The 18,739-nt window shown below is 43.0% G+C and overlaps 1 protein-coding gene and 1 pseudogene across 2 annotated transcripts in view; both read right to left on the bottom strand.

Annotated features, from left to right (window-relative positions):
- Positions 1–11,384, bottom strand: part of LOC309610738 (large ribosomal subunit protein eL39 pseudogene) — a 48,653-nt pseudogene extending 37,269 nt beyond the window's left edge. The window contains exon 1 of the transcript XR_014249734.1: positions 2,920–11,384. The product of XR_014249734.1 is annotated as a large ribosomal subunit protein eL39 pseudogene (transcript). The remainder of the gene's footprint in view (positions 1–2,919) is intronic.
- Positions 1–11,778, bottom strand: part of MAPK1 (mitogen-activated protein kinase 1) — an 86,860-nt gene extending 75,082 nt beyond the window's left edge. The window contains exon 1 of the mRNA XM_082353932.1: positions 11,437–11,778. Coding sequence (XP_082210058.1) covers positions 11,437–11,552 — 116 coding nt within the window. The 5' untranslated portion in view covers positions 11,553–11,778. The remainder of the gene's footprint in view (positions 1–11,436) is intronic.
- Positions 11,779–18,739: the final 6,961 nt, after the last annotated feature.

Here is an 18,739-nt window from a genome sequence, read left to right on the forward strand (position 1 = left end):
AGCCATAAATAAATAAATAAAAAATTAAAAAAAAACCCTGCTGTATAAAATATAAATTAAAATTCAAAAAAAAAAAAAAAAGAATACAACATAACCAACTAGGATTTACTCCAAGAACGCAAGGAAGATTCAACATAAGGAAAACGATTAATATGATCCTCAATGCTGAAGAGAGAAAAACCATATGATCATCTCCATGAAGGCAGAAAAGACATTTGAGAAAATTCACTTATTTATGTTAAAAACAACCAAAATAGAAGTGATGGATATTTCTGTAAATATAATAAATAAAATACACCTCAGCCCAATGCCAGCATCTTAATAGGGAAACACTAGAGGCTTTCCTGCTAAAGCCAAAAACCCACTTGAGGCCAAAATATTTTCCAATTTACATTTTTATAGGTAAGCACTACATTCTAGGATGCTAGATAAACATTTACCAGTTCTTGAATGCTACATTCTGCCTGCTGGGGTATCCAGAAGCATTCCTAAAGTTTCTATAAAACTTTAGCCCTCTTATGACTAATTTCTGTCTTACACTTTCTTTGCGGCAGGAAACAAATGGCTCTTTCCAACAGTTATGTCAGAGTGGACAGAGAATCAAAAATGTCTTTTCTTTCCAGCTCACTTTGGACTAAAGAAATAATTTACAACACTCTTAAGGAATATCACTTTTACCATCACTTGAATTAAGGGATCAGAGTTGTCCTGAAAGGATGCTTGAAAACAGCAAAACACACAACAGGTAGAATGGCTCAATGAACATTCCTGGAAATGGTAATAGATAATGGATTACTTAGCATTCCTATCAAATGGTTTCTCACTGGTTTGAAACGTAACATCAAATATTTTTATACGTCTATATGGTCCTGAAGTAAAAATTAACTCATGGGAAAGGACTATATTAATCCTTTTAAAAAAAAATATCTGTTTCAACCATGAAACAGAAAGATGATGTAATGAGGGAAATACAAGTTTGAGGATGGGTTCAGCACTGATACACTGAAAATGGAAGGAAATCTCAAATAAGCCCCCCACTAAACATTTTCACATATCTACTGAAGCAATAAGTAACAATACCCTGAACTTAGCTACTGACTCAAGATAAATCCTGGTGACCAAGGTAAATTCTGTAGGTTTTACTCTCTACTTTGCAAGCTTGACCTGTGATCAGTGGCAATTTAGGTATTAATTGGAGAAATGTATTGGTTTTGCTTATTTTCCTTATCTATGCAGCTAAAACTATTTGTTCTATAAATAAGACTGTACTTACTTTTTCCCCAGAATTACTTTTAATCAGTTCTATTTAAGAATTTCCGTATCTCTGAAACTCTACATTTTTCACTATACGTTTGTTCCCAATGACAACGTGGCAACATTAACATTTGTTCTAGGGACTTCCCTGGTGGTGCAGTGGTTAAGAATCCGCCTCCCAATGCAGGGGACACGGGTTTGAGCCCTGGTCCAGTAAGATCCCACATGCCACGGAGCAACTCAGCCCATGCGCCACAGCTACTGAGCCTGTGCCCTAGAGCCCACGAGCCACAACTACTGAGCCCACGTGCCACAACTACTGAAGCCCGCGTGCCTAGAGCCCGTGCTCTGCAACAAGAGAAGCCACCGCAATGAGAAGCCCACGCACCACAACGAAGAGTAGCCCCAGTTCGCCACAACTAGAGAAAGCCCACACGGGGCAATGAAGACCCAATGCAGCCAAAAATAAATAAATTTATTTATTTAAAAAAAAGAAAAACAAAGAACATTCCTTCCAGCCACTCAGCTAAAAACTCTCTCTTAGCCAAACACACGTGAATAACCTAATCACTTGAGGTAAACTATTACTCTGGAACAACAGTATTAGAAAGTTCTTTAACTTTATAGTACAGAAAATAATTTTCCTCAAGGCTTTAATTTTGGGCTTAAATGATTTATCAATAAACTGAAAAAAGTATCTTAGACATGTTTATGATAAGTACTATAAAAAGAGAAATAAAAGGAAACTATTTATTTATCTATTTAGGCCACACCATGCGGCTTGCGGGATCTTAGTTCCCTGACCAGGGATCGAACCCGTGTCCTCTATAATGGAAGCGTGGAGTCCTAACCACTGGACTGCCAGGGAATTCCCAAAAGGAAACTCCTTAGAAGGAACCTAAAGCCAAGGCCTGATCAAACCTTTCTAATCCTCTCTTCAAGCCACTCCCATTCAGCCAGGCACCCATAGACCATGAGCTCCCTGAGGACTAGATGTTTCGTTCACCAATGTAGTGGAACAGCTAGTGCGTGCCTGGTGTACACATACACTATGTGTTGATTTAATTAGTAACTGGGATGCCCAAGTGGAGTTAGCTGCTCTGTCCAGAATGATCTCAGAACAGTGTTTTTACCACACGACACAGTAATTTATTTCCTTATCAGTCTGTCTCCAACAATGCACTGCAACATTCCTGAGGGAGAGCAGGAACATGGACCAGGGTGGGCACAGGAGATGCTCTGATTGTTAAATCAAAGAATGGGAGAGGAGACTTCCCTGGTGGTGTAGTGGTTAAGAATCCACCTGCCAATGCAAGGGACACGGGTTGGATCCCTGGTCCGGGAAGATCCCACATACCGCGGAGCAACTAAGTCTTTGCGTCACAACTATTAAGCCTGTGCTCTAGAGACCACAAGCCACAACTACTGAGCCTGCGCGCCACAACTACTGAAGCCTGCGCTCCTAGAACACGTGCTCCGCAACAAGAGAAGCCACCTCAATGAGAAGCCCGCACACCACAACAAAGAGTAGCCCCCGCTTGCCGCAACTAGAGAAAGCTTGCATGCAGCAACAAAGACCCAACGAAGCCATAAATTAATTAATTAATTAAAAGAATGGGAGAGGAAGTTGCTCAAGATCACATAACTGGAACTCAACACACTTACGTGACTCCAAGTCTAATATTTTAATTTCTGCATGTTCTGCTTCACACCCCAAGATGATACTCCAAGAGACTGCGCCGAGGGAGGATCCAGGTGTTGCCCATTTACTTTGAGAGCGTAACAACAATGACAGCAATTAACCAGATACTAAGTGCTCAGCACTTCACCTACATATCTCATTTAGTCCCCCCAACTCTGGGGAAGTGTATTGCTATCACCTTTCTACAGGTGAGAAAAACAAGTGCAGCTCACATACAAGTGTCCAAAGCCCATGTTCTTACCCAGTCCATTGTACAGACTCCCAGAAAGATGATAAAACTCTGGGGTGAAGGCTGTGGACAGGGATCAGAACATGGGCCTCAGATGATCTGGTCTGAAGTCAGTCAGTGAGTGGGTGGTGGGTTCTTAGGTGTTTACTGTTAGGCTGCAAAACTCACATGTTACACATATATTAAATACTAAATAAATTTTAAAGATGCCACCCAGCTTAGCTGCCACCACCATACTGCCACAGACAGGAAGGCAGAAGAGCCCTAAAAGCAACTCATAGCCCTTCTCCCGCCTCAACTACTTCTCTCTCCCCTCTCCTCGCCGACAGGCCTCAACAGCAGGCAAGGTTCCAGCTCAAGAAGAGCAGGCAAGCAGCACCAAGAACTTTAACCCGGAAAGTCAGTAGTCAATGGGAGACATATTTTGACCACTCCCAGCCCACTGTTCATACCTTAGAGTTGTCTAGCCTCATGAGATGACTCCAACTTGGGCCTCAGTTGACTAGACCAGAGGTGGACACTATCCCAAGGTGGATCAGATTCTCTACCCCAGGAATCGGATCAGAGTGCTCTCAGCCCCTGGGTGTCAATAAACTGAAGACACATACCTTCGAGAAGCTAGGGTCAGCTCTCTTCTGCCAAATGCATGAAGATGTGGTAAAAGAGAAAAGAAGAGGAAAAAAAAACAAACAAAAAACAAAACAGCTGTGCAGAGAGATGCGGGACGCAAGAAGATTTTGTAAATGTAAAGAGAGAGGGGGTTAGTGCCTTGGTCTATTTTCTAGTTCCTGGTTACAACCATACCTGAAGCTTTAACTACTTTTCCTGTCCCTGAGATACCATAAGAAAGATCGCTGGATCTTAACCATAAACTCCCCAATTTCTACAATCTATTTTCTACAAGTCGTGCCTGAAACGGTCAGCACTCTTCCATACCTTTCACTCAGCTAGCTCCAAGTCATTCTCCAGGTCCCAGCTTAAACACTACTTCTTCCAGGAAACCCTCCCAGACTACTCCTCAAACTCTTTGCTCCACATTTGATAACCCTCCAGCAAGCACTCTACACCTCATCATACTCAGTAAATGTGATTACTTTCCTTTTGAACTGTAAACACCAAAGAGTAAAAACCACTTCAATCCCACTGCTTAGCACATAAATCAGGTACAAGCTTAATAACGTTAATAAATGAATAAAAATCAAGAAATTGGTGGAGGTAAGTAGAAGGAATGAGAAGAAATCAACACGACCTTCCTGATAAAAACTAAAGCTGCTTTGATCCTACCTCCCTCACACTTTCCAAGTATCTAGTTCTTCCCTCTTCCATCTCCTCAACAGGCCCAAGTTGGCTGACAATCATTTTATACTTTGGTGCCAATGCATTCAGGAACTAAGGCTGGAGGAAGCATGTTTCCAGGTAACTTGCTATAACAGAGGAAGGGCTATAGTAGTGGGGAAAAAAAAAAAAAAATCACCGGTTTTGAGGTCTAGACAAATCTCAGTTCTATTATATATTTACTGGCTGTGAACCTTGGACACGTTACCCAAGATCTGGTTTTCTTACCTGTAAAGTGAAAAAAATATCTCAAAGATGAGGATGAAAATGAATTTGAAACCATAGCGCCTAAATCAAGGCAGGCTTGCAACTAATGTCAGTCAGTTGGTCATGGCATATCCCATGCAGACCCCACCCATACACTCCACTTCCCAGCTCCTACTAGCTGTGGATGGGTTCAGAACCCAGAGCCTACCCTAAGACTGAGCATCTGAGAGATCTTGGAGAATGTCTATCCTGTTGGCTTTCCAATGTATGGGAGCCCCAAGAGAAGCAAACAGGGAGAAAAAGCATTTCAGGGTTAGGCAGGTAGGTAGGTAGAACAGGCTGAATGCATGATGGTGAGGTAGCTCTAGATGTTTGTTGGAGAATCAGTTGTTTTTCACTTAGTAGATAGATATGTTAATGTGAGATGAGGAATAAATTACAGATGATTCCTGGGAAAACTCAACTTGGATGCTTTTCATGAGACTCCTTTTATAAATACTTGAGAATTAAGAGCATTCCCATTAAATTCATGGGAATGGCCTATCAGTTAGAGCTAACCACCAGGATGTTATTAATATCACATTTAATTTTGTTTGAGTTTTACTTGCACTCAAAACCGTTCAGAAACTGTGGATATTCTGCTGCTCATCTAAGCTGGTCTCCTCACATCTTTGAGCTCCAAAAAGCATAGAAAAGACATCTTTATTAAAAGTTAAATTAACAGTTAACAAGCAAAACTATGAATCTGAATCCAGATGCGTTTCCAGGTCTCAAGCCTTTATAGATGATATATACTACTGCTAGCCCTGCCTTTCAAACAGGTGGTACAATTACCCAGCAGGGTTCCAGGGAGGGCAGGAGGGAGCACTACAGCAGAGAGCAATAAGCACAAGTTTACACAGGAGATGAACCTTAGAGGAAGGCAGGACTTGAATAGGGCCCAGTGTTTCTTGGGGATGGGCTGGAGGGAAATACTGCTGGCCTCTTAGCACGATGGTCCTCCAGTGCAGGACTACACTGTGAGCTGCAGGTTGTTCAGCACATCTGCCTTGACCATACACACACCAAAGGCCAATAACACCCCCCAATCAATTTAACAACCAAAAAACAAAACCTAACCCACATACATTTCAAAATGCCACTGGAGAGGGGGTAAAAATCACACCCACTGAATACCCCTAGATAAGAAGAAAGAAGAGAAAATAAGCACAAGCAGGTAGAGAGCATAAGAGAGACAAGGAAGGGAACACAAAATGTGATGAGGAACTGGCAGAAAAAGGGAATCCTCTAATGACTTTCACCTAAAAAATCAAGTCTGAACTCAGTAAACAATGTCCTTCAGAATCTGGCCGGGCCCATCCTAACTGTCTCAACTCCAGCTTTCTTCCGAAGGCACTCAACCCATACCCCTAGCTTCCCAAACAACTCCTGGTTTTCCTGACCTGATGTGCTGTTTTCATACTTCTGTGCCTTTGCATGTTCATCTTCCTCTACCTAGAATGCAGTTCTCAAGGCAAACTCCCAGTCACATATCAACATCCAGCTCAAAAGTTTGTGAAGCCATACAAAGACAGCCCCCTGTCACTCAGGCCTTCTTTTTTCCTCACAATACTGCACACGTCCCTTGACACTGGTACATTCTTTGCATTACTGCCCAACTCCATCCCACTATCTGGACTAAGAGCTACTAAAAGGCTGGGACCATGTGCATCCTAGCATATAACATGTGCTCAATGAAAGTTTTCTGAGTGAATAACCTTGTATGAAAGGTTATTTAAAAGGCTAAAATGTAAAAAAAACAAAAACAAAAAAACAAAAAAACGCTAAGACGTGACACAGGGCTTCCCTGGTGGCACAGTGGTTAAGAATCTGCCTGTCAATGCAGGGGACATGGGTTCGAGCCCTAGTCCAGGAAGATCCCACATGCTGCAGAGCAACTAAGCCCGTGCTCCACAACTACTGAGTATGTGCTCTAGAGAGTCCGTGCTCCACAACAAGAGAAGCCACCATAATGAGAAGCCTGCACACTGCAACAAAGAGTAGCCCCCGCATGCAGCAACGAAGACCCAAGGCAGCCAAAAAATAAATTAAAAAAATTTTTTTTAATTAAAAAAAATTTTTTTAATTAAAAAAAATAAAACATGACACAAGCAAAAAGCAGACAACAGATATTTTCTGTTACTGAAAACACGTATTTTCTCAACCTGGGTCTTTGGTTGAGTATCACTTAGGGACCAGATTAGGATGCTCTATCACTTGCAAGCTGGGTGTCCATGGGCAAGTTAACTAACCCCTCTGTGTCTCAAATTCCCACTTAAAGTAACCACCTTGGCAGTGTGAGGATTAATTAATGTATGTTAATTAATTAATGTATGTATGTTTAAAAAACAAAATGTAACAAAAGTTCTATTAGTCTGCCATAATGACAAAAAACCTTCACAAGACAGGATATTATACCATCAGGAATGCGATCACAATGAAATTTTAGTTGGAACCATCTGGTTTTTTTTTTTTTTTTAAGGTCTCACATATTACTGAGCCAAAGCACTAGTGCACGAACACACAAAGAGAAAAATCATTTTCGCAATAAAACACATCCAGCTGTTCAGATAGTAGTGATGTTCTCAGAGTGACAGGGTAAGATGCAGCATAAATATGTGTGCCACCTCATGTGCAAGGCTCCTTATAGACCCAGCTTGGTTCTTCTCCAATGTCTTCTCTTGGAGTTGTATCTGATTTTATTACCAGTTTTCACTGGAATCCATTGGTGAATGGGACGATTCTGCTTTTGTTTCTTGGCCAAGAATCGCTTGATCCTCAAGTCTTGTGAGAAGGCATGGTGAGGAGCAAACTCAACCACACACAGGATGGCAGAAAAGAGAAGAGAGCCCATCTGTTAGGAGAGTTGAAAGTTAACAAATCCAACAGCTGTTCTTCCAGCTGCACGGTGCTCTCTACAGTATTTAAACCAATCCCTAATGACCACGACCGCCCTTGGCTCCTTTGATAGTGCAAACTCTGGTTCTCTGGTCTCTGACCACATTTCCTCCATCCTCTTCTGTAACTTGCCCTCTATTGACACCTAAAGTCAGACATTCCTTTGGCTCAGCTCTCACATTTTCCTCATCTTGTCCACTCTCAAGGCTTCAATTAGTGTCTCTATGGAGATGACCCCACGACCTCTCAGTCACATTTAGAAAGTGTTTCAAACTGAACTTATCCAAAATACTTATCTTAATTAGATGATTAAGCAAAGAGCGTCAATTTCTCCTCTTTCATACCATTTTTTTTTTCCCCTGATTCTTATACATCTCACCAGTCCTCAGCTTCCTCTTCCTCTGCCCATCTATTAAAAGCACTTGTTTGCCAGAGTTACCTCTTTGGTCTTTCTGTTCTGTCTCACTGGTTCTTAACCTTTCTGGGATAATGGACCCTTTGAAAATCTAATGAATGTTTTGGATTGTTCACTAAAAAGATAAACGTACAGAACATATGCATGCAATTTCACCTAACCAATGACCTCAAATAAGAATCTGTGCTCTGGACTTCCCTGGTGGCGCAGTGGTTGGGACTCCGTCTGCCAATGCAGGGGACACGGGTTCGATCCCTGGTCCGGGAAGATCCCACATGCCGTGGAGCAACTAAGCCCATGTGCCACAACTACTGAAGCCAGTGTGCCTAGAGCCCGTGCTCCGCAACAAGAGAAGCCACCGCAATGAGAAGCCCACGCACCACAACGAACAGTAGCCCCAGCTCGCTGCAACTAGAGAAAGCCTGCACGCAGCAACGAAGACCCAACACAGCCAAAAATTAATTAATTAAAAAAAAAAAAAAAAAAAGAATCTGTGCTCCTCCACCCAAGACTATCACTTACACAAATTTTCATCTCCAGATTTTACTTCCCTCTTATTTTCAAGATGCCTTCTGGATACAGCTTAAATGGCCTAAAGGCATCACAAACTTAACAAATCCAAACCAGAACTCACTATTTCTCCTTAGCAAACCTCCTCTGCCTATACGGTATTCCTTCTCTCATAACAGCACCACCATCCTCCCAGGTTCCCACGCTAGAAGCCTTGGAATTAACAGCCATGTCCATGCCACATCATGAAGCCTGGAAATCCCTCTCAAATCCAAATCCCACCTCTCTCACCTCTTACCCGTTAAGACCTCACTCATCATCCTCTGCTTCATCCCACCTTGCCATGATTAGAAGTCCACCACTCTTCTGACAAAAACCCTGTTACTGATTCTGTCTTTATAAGGGCTCTCATCTCCATCTGCTATCTTCCATGCCCACTATACTACTTCACCTCTAGAAGTTTACAACAGCCTAGTTGATTCCCCACCTCAGTTTTTTTTCCTGTCATTTCCACCAGTGTTGGTCTGTCCTCCCCCCAAATTCCAAAACTGACCATGTGCCTGCCTCTTTTCAAAAACATTCATGCATCTCCACTGCACAAATATACAACCAAACTCAGTTTTGCCTTTAGAGTCCTCTACAAGTTTGTCACCTAAATACTTTTCCAGGATTAGATTCCACAGCTCAAACTGTCACTTTCACCCTATTATCTTTCTGTCAAAATCACACTCACTCCTAAAGGCCCAATTCTAACTCCACTTTTCATCTTTATATCCTCCACTTGATGATTAGGAAAGGACTTTGCAAGAAAAAGGCAAATTCCTAATGAACTGATTCAGGAAATGAAAAAAAAAAAACTTTTTTCCTGAAAATCCTTAAATCCTTCTGGAAGCATTAAATTTTAAAAAAAGGTCACTATTCAAATATTAACATTTCAATCAAGAAATCCTCCATAAACCCAGCACTGTTAACCAACATTTACTAAATGCTAATAGTGTATGATGTAGATTAAATTCTTATATTAAATAAATATCATCAACCTGAAGATAAAAAGCTATAATCTGGCCCCAGATTCTAATTCCAATAATATTTGTACTCGGATCTTACTTAAGAAAAGAACATCACAGTAAGAGGACTTGATATTTCACCTGACAGAGACTGAGAAGGTCAAATAAGTCTACAACAGTGACAGAAAATTACCAGATCTAAATCAGCTTCAGATTTAAAAGAAACAAAAAAACTTTCAACTGAAATGTCATAAAACTAGTTTTTTTTAGTACATATTTTAAAGGGCTGAAGGACATGATGGGCAATTCTGAACCTCTCATAAAGAGACATGTTTACTGGCATACTTACCAGCAGGTGCAACAGAAGTGATGCTGCGGGCAGTACTTTCTCTCCGTTACATTCTAGGACCTTATTTCTTTTAGGCCTGACCGAATTTAATTCCTCTTTTGGCTCCTAAGCCTCTGAGTTCATGTTAATTTTCACAGTTGTACACTGTGAAACATTTTGCTCCTGAAGAGAATGAAAATACTCAAGATTCAATTAAAGTCTTTTTTTAAAAAATAATTTTAACTAACACTTGGCAAAACATGCCCTCTACGGTATTTCTAAAATTATGATCATTCAAATTTGAATACATTTCCGAAACAGAAATGCTTATAAGAGTAAAACACCCTAAAATTCTAAAATGATTAATAACACTATTTAAGGAAAGTGGAGTGTAATGAAAAGAGCTGCAGCAACTGAAACAGGATCTCAGTCTACAATCTCAAGTATGCCTCTTTAGTTGTATGACCTTAGGAACTGGCTTCACCTCGAAATACTTTCTCATCTGAAAGACATCACCGCGTTCCCCTCCCTCCAGCTGTTTGTTCAAATAAAATGAGATAGTGGACCTAGCACAGTACCTGCCACGAAGTGTTCAATAAATATTAGTTCGCTTCCTTCGTTCAACAGAAAAGACACACTCATGAGAAGATTTCGGTGTAAGGGAGTCTACACTTGCACAGGTCTTCACCAGCACAAAACACGACAGCTAGTTGGTTCTAATGAAAAACACGACCGTCACCCCCATTCCACAAACGTTTCGGTGAGCTGGATCGAGACGAGAGAGCCTGAATGTGATTCTGCAAGAACTCCATTAGGGCTGCACACATACTGACCACTAAAGCATTAACAGGGAAAGTCCACAGTAATTGTGCTAAAACGTCTGGATGCCTTCATGCTGGTAAGAGAGCTCACGCGGGGCAAAAGAAAAGTCAAATTAGGCCCAACTCCAAATGACTCCTTAATAAACCAAAAGAGCAATGCTGGCTTATCCTTCCTGAAACGCTAGCAGTACGGTATTAAAAACCGTTTAAAGACTTCAAGATTGAAATATTCCACAACGAACACTGGTGCCACTAACGCCTTTTAGAAAGCCTGCGTAGGAGAGCCCCCCTGGCACCACGGAAGGCACTTAACGAAAGCCGTTCGCGGAAAACGCAAGCGAGGGGAGGAAAATCATATGATTATTTTGGAGCTGTGCACACACGCCGCGGCGAGCATCCGAAGGAATTCGAGGCCGCGCTGCGCGCACATTGGGGGCGGGGGCGCCTCGCTGCCGGTCCCGGGGTCCCGGCCCCGGCCTCCACCCCCCGGGCCCAGCGAGGAGCAACGCCCAGGCCCGACGGCCCGGCCCGGCCCGGCCCGAGGCCCCCAGCTCGCCGAGGGCGGCGCAGCCCGGGTGGGGGCCGAGGTCGGGGGCCGGGGGTCGGGGCCGTGCCGGGGCCCGGGCGAGACCGCGGCTGCGTCCGCCAGGCGCAGGCGGGGGCGGCCAGGTGGCGGGGCGCGGACACTCACCACACCATGCCGTAGGCGCCCTCGCCGATGTACGAGAGGTTGGTGTAGCGCGGCCCCACGTCGAACACCTGCCCGCGGACCATCTCGGGGCCCGCGCCCGCCGCCGCCGCCGCCATGTTGGCTGCCGGGCCGCCGCAGCCGCCGCGCTGGGCTCGACGCTCCGCGGCCGCTGCTCGGCCCACGCCGCGCCTCCCGGGGGACCGCGCCGCCGCCGCTGCAGCCGCCGCCGCTGGCCAGGAGGGAAGAGGGAGACCGCCGCTCGGTAGAGCCGAAGAGCAGCCAGCAGCTCGGACCGACTGCCTGCCTGACTGACTGACGGGCGGGCCGGCAGGCGGAGGGAGGGGCGCGCGCCGAGGAGGGCGTCGGGCGGGGCCGGGAGACGTGCGCGCGGATTGGCTCCCCGCGCCCGGGGGCGGGGCTGCGCGGCCGGCGGAAGCAGCGCGCTCGGGGCGGGGCACTGCGGCGGCTCTGCGGGGCGCGGTCACGTGCACTCGCGGGAGGCGGACCCCTAGGCACAGGGCACGCGGAGGCTGAGCCAGTGGGCCGGTCGGGCCCAGGAAGGCAACCGCCGCCATAGTCCGCCGCGCGCCCCGGCCAGGCTTGTGCGAGTCCGCGACCCACACGGACTTAGAGGCCTCGACACACGGACAGAAACCGGAAGGGTGACCGAGACCGAGTAAGACATTTGCATCCTGAGAAAGTGTGAAACCTAGAGGTGGAGGCCGAGAGGAGAGGCCAGGACGGGACCCGCTGATCAGACAGAGGCTCGTTCAACAAGTGTTACCCTGATCCTGTGCGTCCACTCTGCCACGAGTTACATTCCAGCAGAAGGAGATGTGGATCGATGGATGGATGGGTCGCGAGGAAGGGAGGGAGGGAGACTCGAGTTGTGATAAGTGCTATGAAGAAATATAAAGATCAGTAAGGGGTTCGGGAGTAGGGGGCCGAGACACTGAGAAAAACATTGAGATTCAGAGACTGAGACCCAGATTGGTACAGATGGACAGCATCTCAGACATAGGACATACTGAAATAGAAACGCAAAGATAGAAACGCTGAAATCCAAAGCATCAAGATGTAGAAAATATGAGACAAACACACTGAGGCTCAGAAATAGTCACAGACACCAGAGGTTGAAAAATAAAAGTCGGAATCTTGAAGCAAGTGAATGCCAAGAATAGCTAAGACAATGAGACAGAAGATGATCTAACCACTGCTTCTGAACCGACACCCGGGCCATCTCTGGACGGAGAGTAAGGGTGGGGAACCCTGCATCCTGATTGTCCAACACTGTGATCTTGTAAGCCTGGACTTCCAGGCATCAACAACAAAGATCAACTAGACAATATCAAAGGTGAATAAGGAAAAAAAAAAAAATTTTAACCCTCTGGGGAAAAAAATGTGTGGCACATGAGAAAAATAAAGTGCTAGAGCCAAAAATTACTCCTTTGCAATATATTTAGTCCATGAAGCAGAGCCCAGTTTCAGAAAACACCTAATTCTTACTCTCGACTAAAAGAGGACATTGCGTCTTTTAAAGAACAGGCCAAGATAAATGGAGAGTACCATGAAATAAAAACCATGATAGCCAAAGTAAAAGCAATGGTTGGAGCAGTAAAAAGCAGACTTAACAATGCAGAAGAGCAAATCAGCAGTATAGAAGAAAAAGTCAGTGATGAAATTCTTTGAGAAGAAAATGTACAGGAGAATACCATGGAGAGTCAAACTATAGGCACCCCCCGAAGAAGACAGAGCAAATCAATTAGAGACAATAACTTAAATTATAGTAAAAGAAAACTTGCCTTAGGTCTAAAAAGATCTGAGGTGGAAGTGGAAAACTGAGTGAGTTCTCTGAATCCAGAAAAATTAATAAGCAGAAACCAACTTCAAGACATAATCTGGAAAAGTTCTTAAATTTCAGGGATAAAGAACAAACACAGTATCCAATCAGAAAAAAAAAACAACAAACGATTATTTATTTAAGAAGCTAAAAGCTGGTTTTCTTCAGAGTCCTCCTCTGTAATAATTAAATGCCAAAGGAAAATTGAACAAGATTGGCAGCACTCTGAGAGGGTAGGTTGTAGCCGTTCTTGCATGGTTTAATTCCCACTGATGCCTCACTTCCTCCCAGGTCTTTAACTGTCAGAATCTGTGGTCAGCTTTTCCACCTGGACAGCTCCATGTGACATCCTACAGGGGCTTCAACTTCACATTTCCAAACTGCCGATGGTTAACTGCAGGAGTTCTGCCCTCAGACTACCAGAGAGAGTTTGAATCTTGGCTCTTCCACTTACTACCTGTATGACCTTGGCCTCAGTTTCCTCACTCTTAAAGGTCACAATAGCACCTACCTCCCTATTGTACAGAATAAATAAGACAGCATGAAAAAAAAAAAAAAATAAGACAGCATGTGTAAAGAACCTGGCATGTAGTAAATACCCAATAAATGTTATCTCATTATTATCGACCCCACGCAAACCTGTTCCTCGTCTTGTACTTGTGGATCGCATCACCACCCAGATACTCAAGCTGGAAGTTTGGGGATGATCCTTAACAACGCATTTTACCTTGCTCCCAACCCCTCTTCCCATCCAACCCATCACAAATGCCTATAAATTCTATTTCTTAATATTTTGGAAATTGTTGCTGCTCAAAGTGTGGTCACCAGACCAGCAGCATCAGCATCATGTGGGGGTTTGTTCAGAAGGCAGCATCTCAGGCCCCGCCGCAGACCACTGATTCAGGGTCTGCATTTTAACAAGATTCCCCAGTGGTTCATATGGATATTAAACTTTGAAAAGCTCTGTTTTATTTGCTTTTTTTTTAGTTGAGGTAAAATTGACACACAACATTGCCTGCCCTCCTCACCTGCCCTCCCCTGTGCTCCAGCCGGACCAGACAGCTCTCAGTTCTTTCCTGCCTCTCAGCCTTGTAATATGTCCTCTCTTCATTCTTCCAGTGTTTATGGACATTTTAAAGTCACTGTATTATCATGGCATGATGCATCTGGCCAATAACCTTTCTCCAGAGAACTTCTCTTGCCTAGTTCTATGGTCACTAAGCTACCTTATGATTAGAGTTTGGCTTCACTTGTGGTTTTTGACAGGGAAAGTGCACTGACCAGGAGACAGCCCTGTTTGGGTCCTTTGGCAATTACTGTTCCCTCTAAAATGGGATTTAGATATACATCTGTCTCTGCTGAGTCAGGCTGGCGTGAGCCAGGCCCATGGGGGACAATCATCTAGCTAGACTGACAACAACAAATTTCCAGAAGCACAGAGCTGAGAGCCTGAGAACAAGGCTCTGGAATACTGTGAGACCATGCTAAGCCACTATCTAAGCCTAAGACCCTGTTTAGATGGCCAGCTGGCCACCTGGATGTCTTATTGTCTCTCTAGAGTGGTGACAGTTCACAGATCTGTAGAATCTTAGAAAACAGTAGATATCTGTTATTTTTTGTCTGCCCAGCATTGACCCCTTCTCCTTCTGGTAGCAACAATCCGGTTTTTCTTTGGTGAACTGTCCCTTTTACACCCTTATGTGGTTTGCAGGGCTGGCCCCACCCCCAAGTCAAGAGTAAGCATGTGATCCAGGGCTCCACAATCAGAGTCACAGACGTTGGTTCAAAGGATGGGTATGAGACCTGATCCAGGCCATTGACACTCAGCCCAGACTTTTTTAAAAAAATATTTATTTATTTATTTGACTGCGCCAGGTCTTAGTTGCGGCAGGCGGAATCTTCGCTGCCATGTGTGGGAACTTTAGTTGTGGCATGCTGACTCTTAGTTGCAGCATGCGGGCTCTTAGTTGTGGCATGCGGGATCTAGTTCCCCGACTAGGGATCGAACCCGGGCCCCCTGCATTGGGAGCGCGGAGTCTTACCCGCTGGACCACCAGGGAAATCCCTCAGCCCAGACTTTTGCAGAAACAATTGGGAAAGGAGTGCTCCCCTTCTGCCAGGGTGCCAGGGCAGGGCGTATGAGTCTGGGGCCAGACATGCCACCATGTGAGAACTGCCCTCTGAGAATGAAGCTGAGATGGGGAAAGCAGGGTCCAGAGATGGAGACAGTCTCCTGATGACACAGTTCGAGGCTGTATTCAGTTGAGCCTGGACTTTACAGGTTCATGAGACAATATATTCTCTTTTTTTAACTGAAATCAATCTGAATTTGGATTCTGTCACTTGAAACCACAAGAGTTTGTGACTAATACACGACCCAACTAACTCCCTTTTCTGCAAAAATTGCTCAGAGTCATACAATAAATCACCGGGACATGAATCAGAAACTCATGAATGATGAAATGAGAGAAAAGAACTGGCAATGAGCCTTGAAACTAGCTAAAGATAGAGAGATAACTGAATAAAAACACTCAGTAGAGACCGATGCTGATAAGTTGAAATAATTGTTGTTGCTATAGTAACAAACAAAATGCAAAAGGAAAAAAATTGAGAAAGAGGATTTTTTAAAATAGGGGGTTTTAACCTCAGATTAATGCAATCAGATAGGAAGAAAGAGGGCAGAAAAAGCAAGATACTAAGTCTTTGTTTTACGTAAAATGAGGAAAAAGGTTATTTAAAAAAATTATAGAACTTCCCTGCTGGGCCAGTGGTTAAGACTTCGCCTTCCAATGCAGGGGGTGCGGGTTTGATCCCTGGTCAGGGACCTAAGATCCCACATGCCTCACGGCCAAAACACCAAAACATAAAACAGAAGCAATACTGTAACAAATTCAATAAAGACTTTAAAAATGGTCCACATCAAAAAAAATTATATAATTTCAGATATTTTTTCAGTGTAAAGAGCTGTATGTCTACCTTATAAATTATTACAAGAGATAAAAGGAAGAAGGTAATTCATACAGCAAAAATCAAGAGTATGTAACCAGAAGTATACTAGACACTTTCCTCACGTTGTAAATAAAAAAGAAATGGCAAGGAATCATTAAAAAACAACATCAAAATACAAGAAAATTAGACAATGGAAAGTGAAACTAAGTGTAGCAAATAAGGGAAATGTAAATAAATAATAAACACATAAATAGCTGAAATTCCTATATAAAAATATGAAAATCTCAGATCAGATCAAAGGACAAACTCTGAATATGTACTGTTGTTAGAAAAGATGTGCAAAAAATACACATAGAATAAAAAGTCATTGTGAAACCAAATGCACCAAATTACACAGCAACACAAACCAGAAAACAATCTTTAGAAATATAATACAACTAATAGAAACACAGCTATAGTAAAATATATTACACACCACTATCAGACTGTGATGTATAAAATAAACAAAAATAAGAATAAAGAAGAGTTAAACAGCAGAATAATAAGGCATAAAAACACATACTGAGTTCTACACCTACATAAAATATAAAAAGTATCCTATACTGGACCATAAAACATTTTAATAAATTCAAAGAAGCATATATTGTTCAGGTCAGATGCAGTAACATACTGTGGAAAATCATGACAATAAGATGGCTACGACTGAAAATTTGAAGGGCAATTTTAGTATTAGGCTGAAGGCTGGGCTGGCCGCTGGCACCATTATTATATAACAGCACGCTGGCGCAAACAGAGCAGCTGTTATTCATCTCCTTTTCTGAGTTCCTCTTACCTGTCCATTCCTTACACTTCAGTGTCCTCTGCTTGTTAGTTAGAACCTTTCAGCTGTAGGTTCAGAAAATTGAATCACATAGGGTCAGGACCAGGAAGAGATGAGTGAGGTACATAGGGTGAAACATTTAAGGAAACACTCACTCTCGGGGTCACACAGTGCAGCATCAGCATCTGACAGCAAGCGCCTCCTTAATTGCTACATCCTAGGCACTAAGTGGTGGTCCTGCCAAACCAAATTGGTATAAACAGTACAGACTCTTTCTCACCTGACAAGAATCCCACAAGTACGGCTTCTGCTCCCCTTCTCTGCCCTTCTAGCCTATTCTGTGCATTGGCATCATTCTCAGGCAGGTAGGGAGGTGGCTGCAGCAGTTCCAGACTATACATGGTGCCGCACTATTCAAAGGCAGAAAGGATGGTCTCCCCTGGTGAGTCCCCTTTTTAGGAGTGAGGAGACAACCAGACACACAGCAGCCTCCCCTCCTGCCTCATGGCAGACTGGGTCACATGCTCACCCCGTCTAATCATTATCCAGAGGAGATCCATTATGTTCAAACTGTGGAAACCCAAAGACAAAAAAAATTTTTTTAAACAGCCAGAGAGCAGTGACTCAGTACGTACAAGAGATTCTCGATAAGATGAATAGCTGATTTCTCCTCATAAATCATGGAGGCCAGAAGAGGAAGGATGGAGATGTAATATAATTTAATATTGAAAATAAGTTAGTATAATTCATAGTATTTTATATTATAATTAAAACAAATTTTTTTTCTTTCTTTTTGGCCGTGCTGCACGGTATGTGGAACTTCCCCAACCAGGGAATGAACCCATGCCCCCTGCAGTGGAAGCGCAGAGTCTTGACCACTGGGCCACCAGGGAAGTCCAATAATTTTTAAAAATTGTTACTTAATTGAAATTGTTTATGTGTTATATTTATTTTACAATTGTTATAAATTTAAGATGTTAATTGTGATTCCCAAGGTAATTACTAAGAAAATAAAAATATACAGAAAAGGAAAGGGGAAGGGAGTTAAAATGGTATGCTACCAAAAAAAATCAACTAAATTTTTTAAAAAAGAGGCAGTAATGGGGAGATTGAAGAACAAAAAACACAAAAGACACACGGAAAACAAATAGCTAAATGACAAAAATAATCTTTCTTGACTGGCAAAAGGAAATTCCAGGACAACATTTGTGTACCAGGTTTAGTGAGCAACCAGTCCAAAGTGGAGCAGAAAGACAGAGGTCTGTGGGATTAAGTCTCCAAGGAAAAGATGGAATTGATCAGTTATGGGTTGAATATTTGGAAAAATTATTGCTATGTGTTTGGAACCTTTGGAAGAAAACAGCTCTAGGTACTTAGAAAACTAAAAAAATTGAAGAAAGAAATAATTATTAACTCCAGATAAAATAAACATAAGAAAAAGAAAATGTAATAATAATTTACAGCTTGAGTGAACAAAGTTTACTTACTTGGTCAATAATGTAAACACTAACTATTGATTTAACTATACACAGTGGAAAAATATATTGTGAGGATGAAAGGAGAAAAGTGGGGGTTAGAGTAGCACAGAAGAGCTAATTCCTCACTGCCAGAATAAGAAATAAATATTGTCTAAAATTGATAAATAAAATAAATCCTTCTTTACTACTAATTACATTAGGGAATTCCCTGGTGGT

This window comes from Balaenoptera borealis, assembly GCF_965194805.1.
Source record: "Balaenoptera borealis genome assembly, chromosome: 14".
NCBI lineage: Eukaryota > Metazoa > Chordata > Mammalia > Artiodactyla > Balaenopteridae > Balaenoptera > Balaenoptera borealis.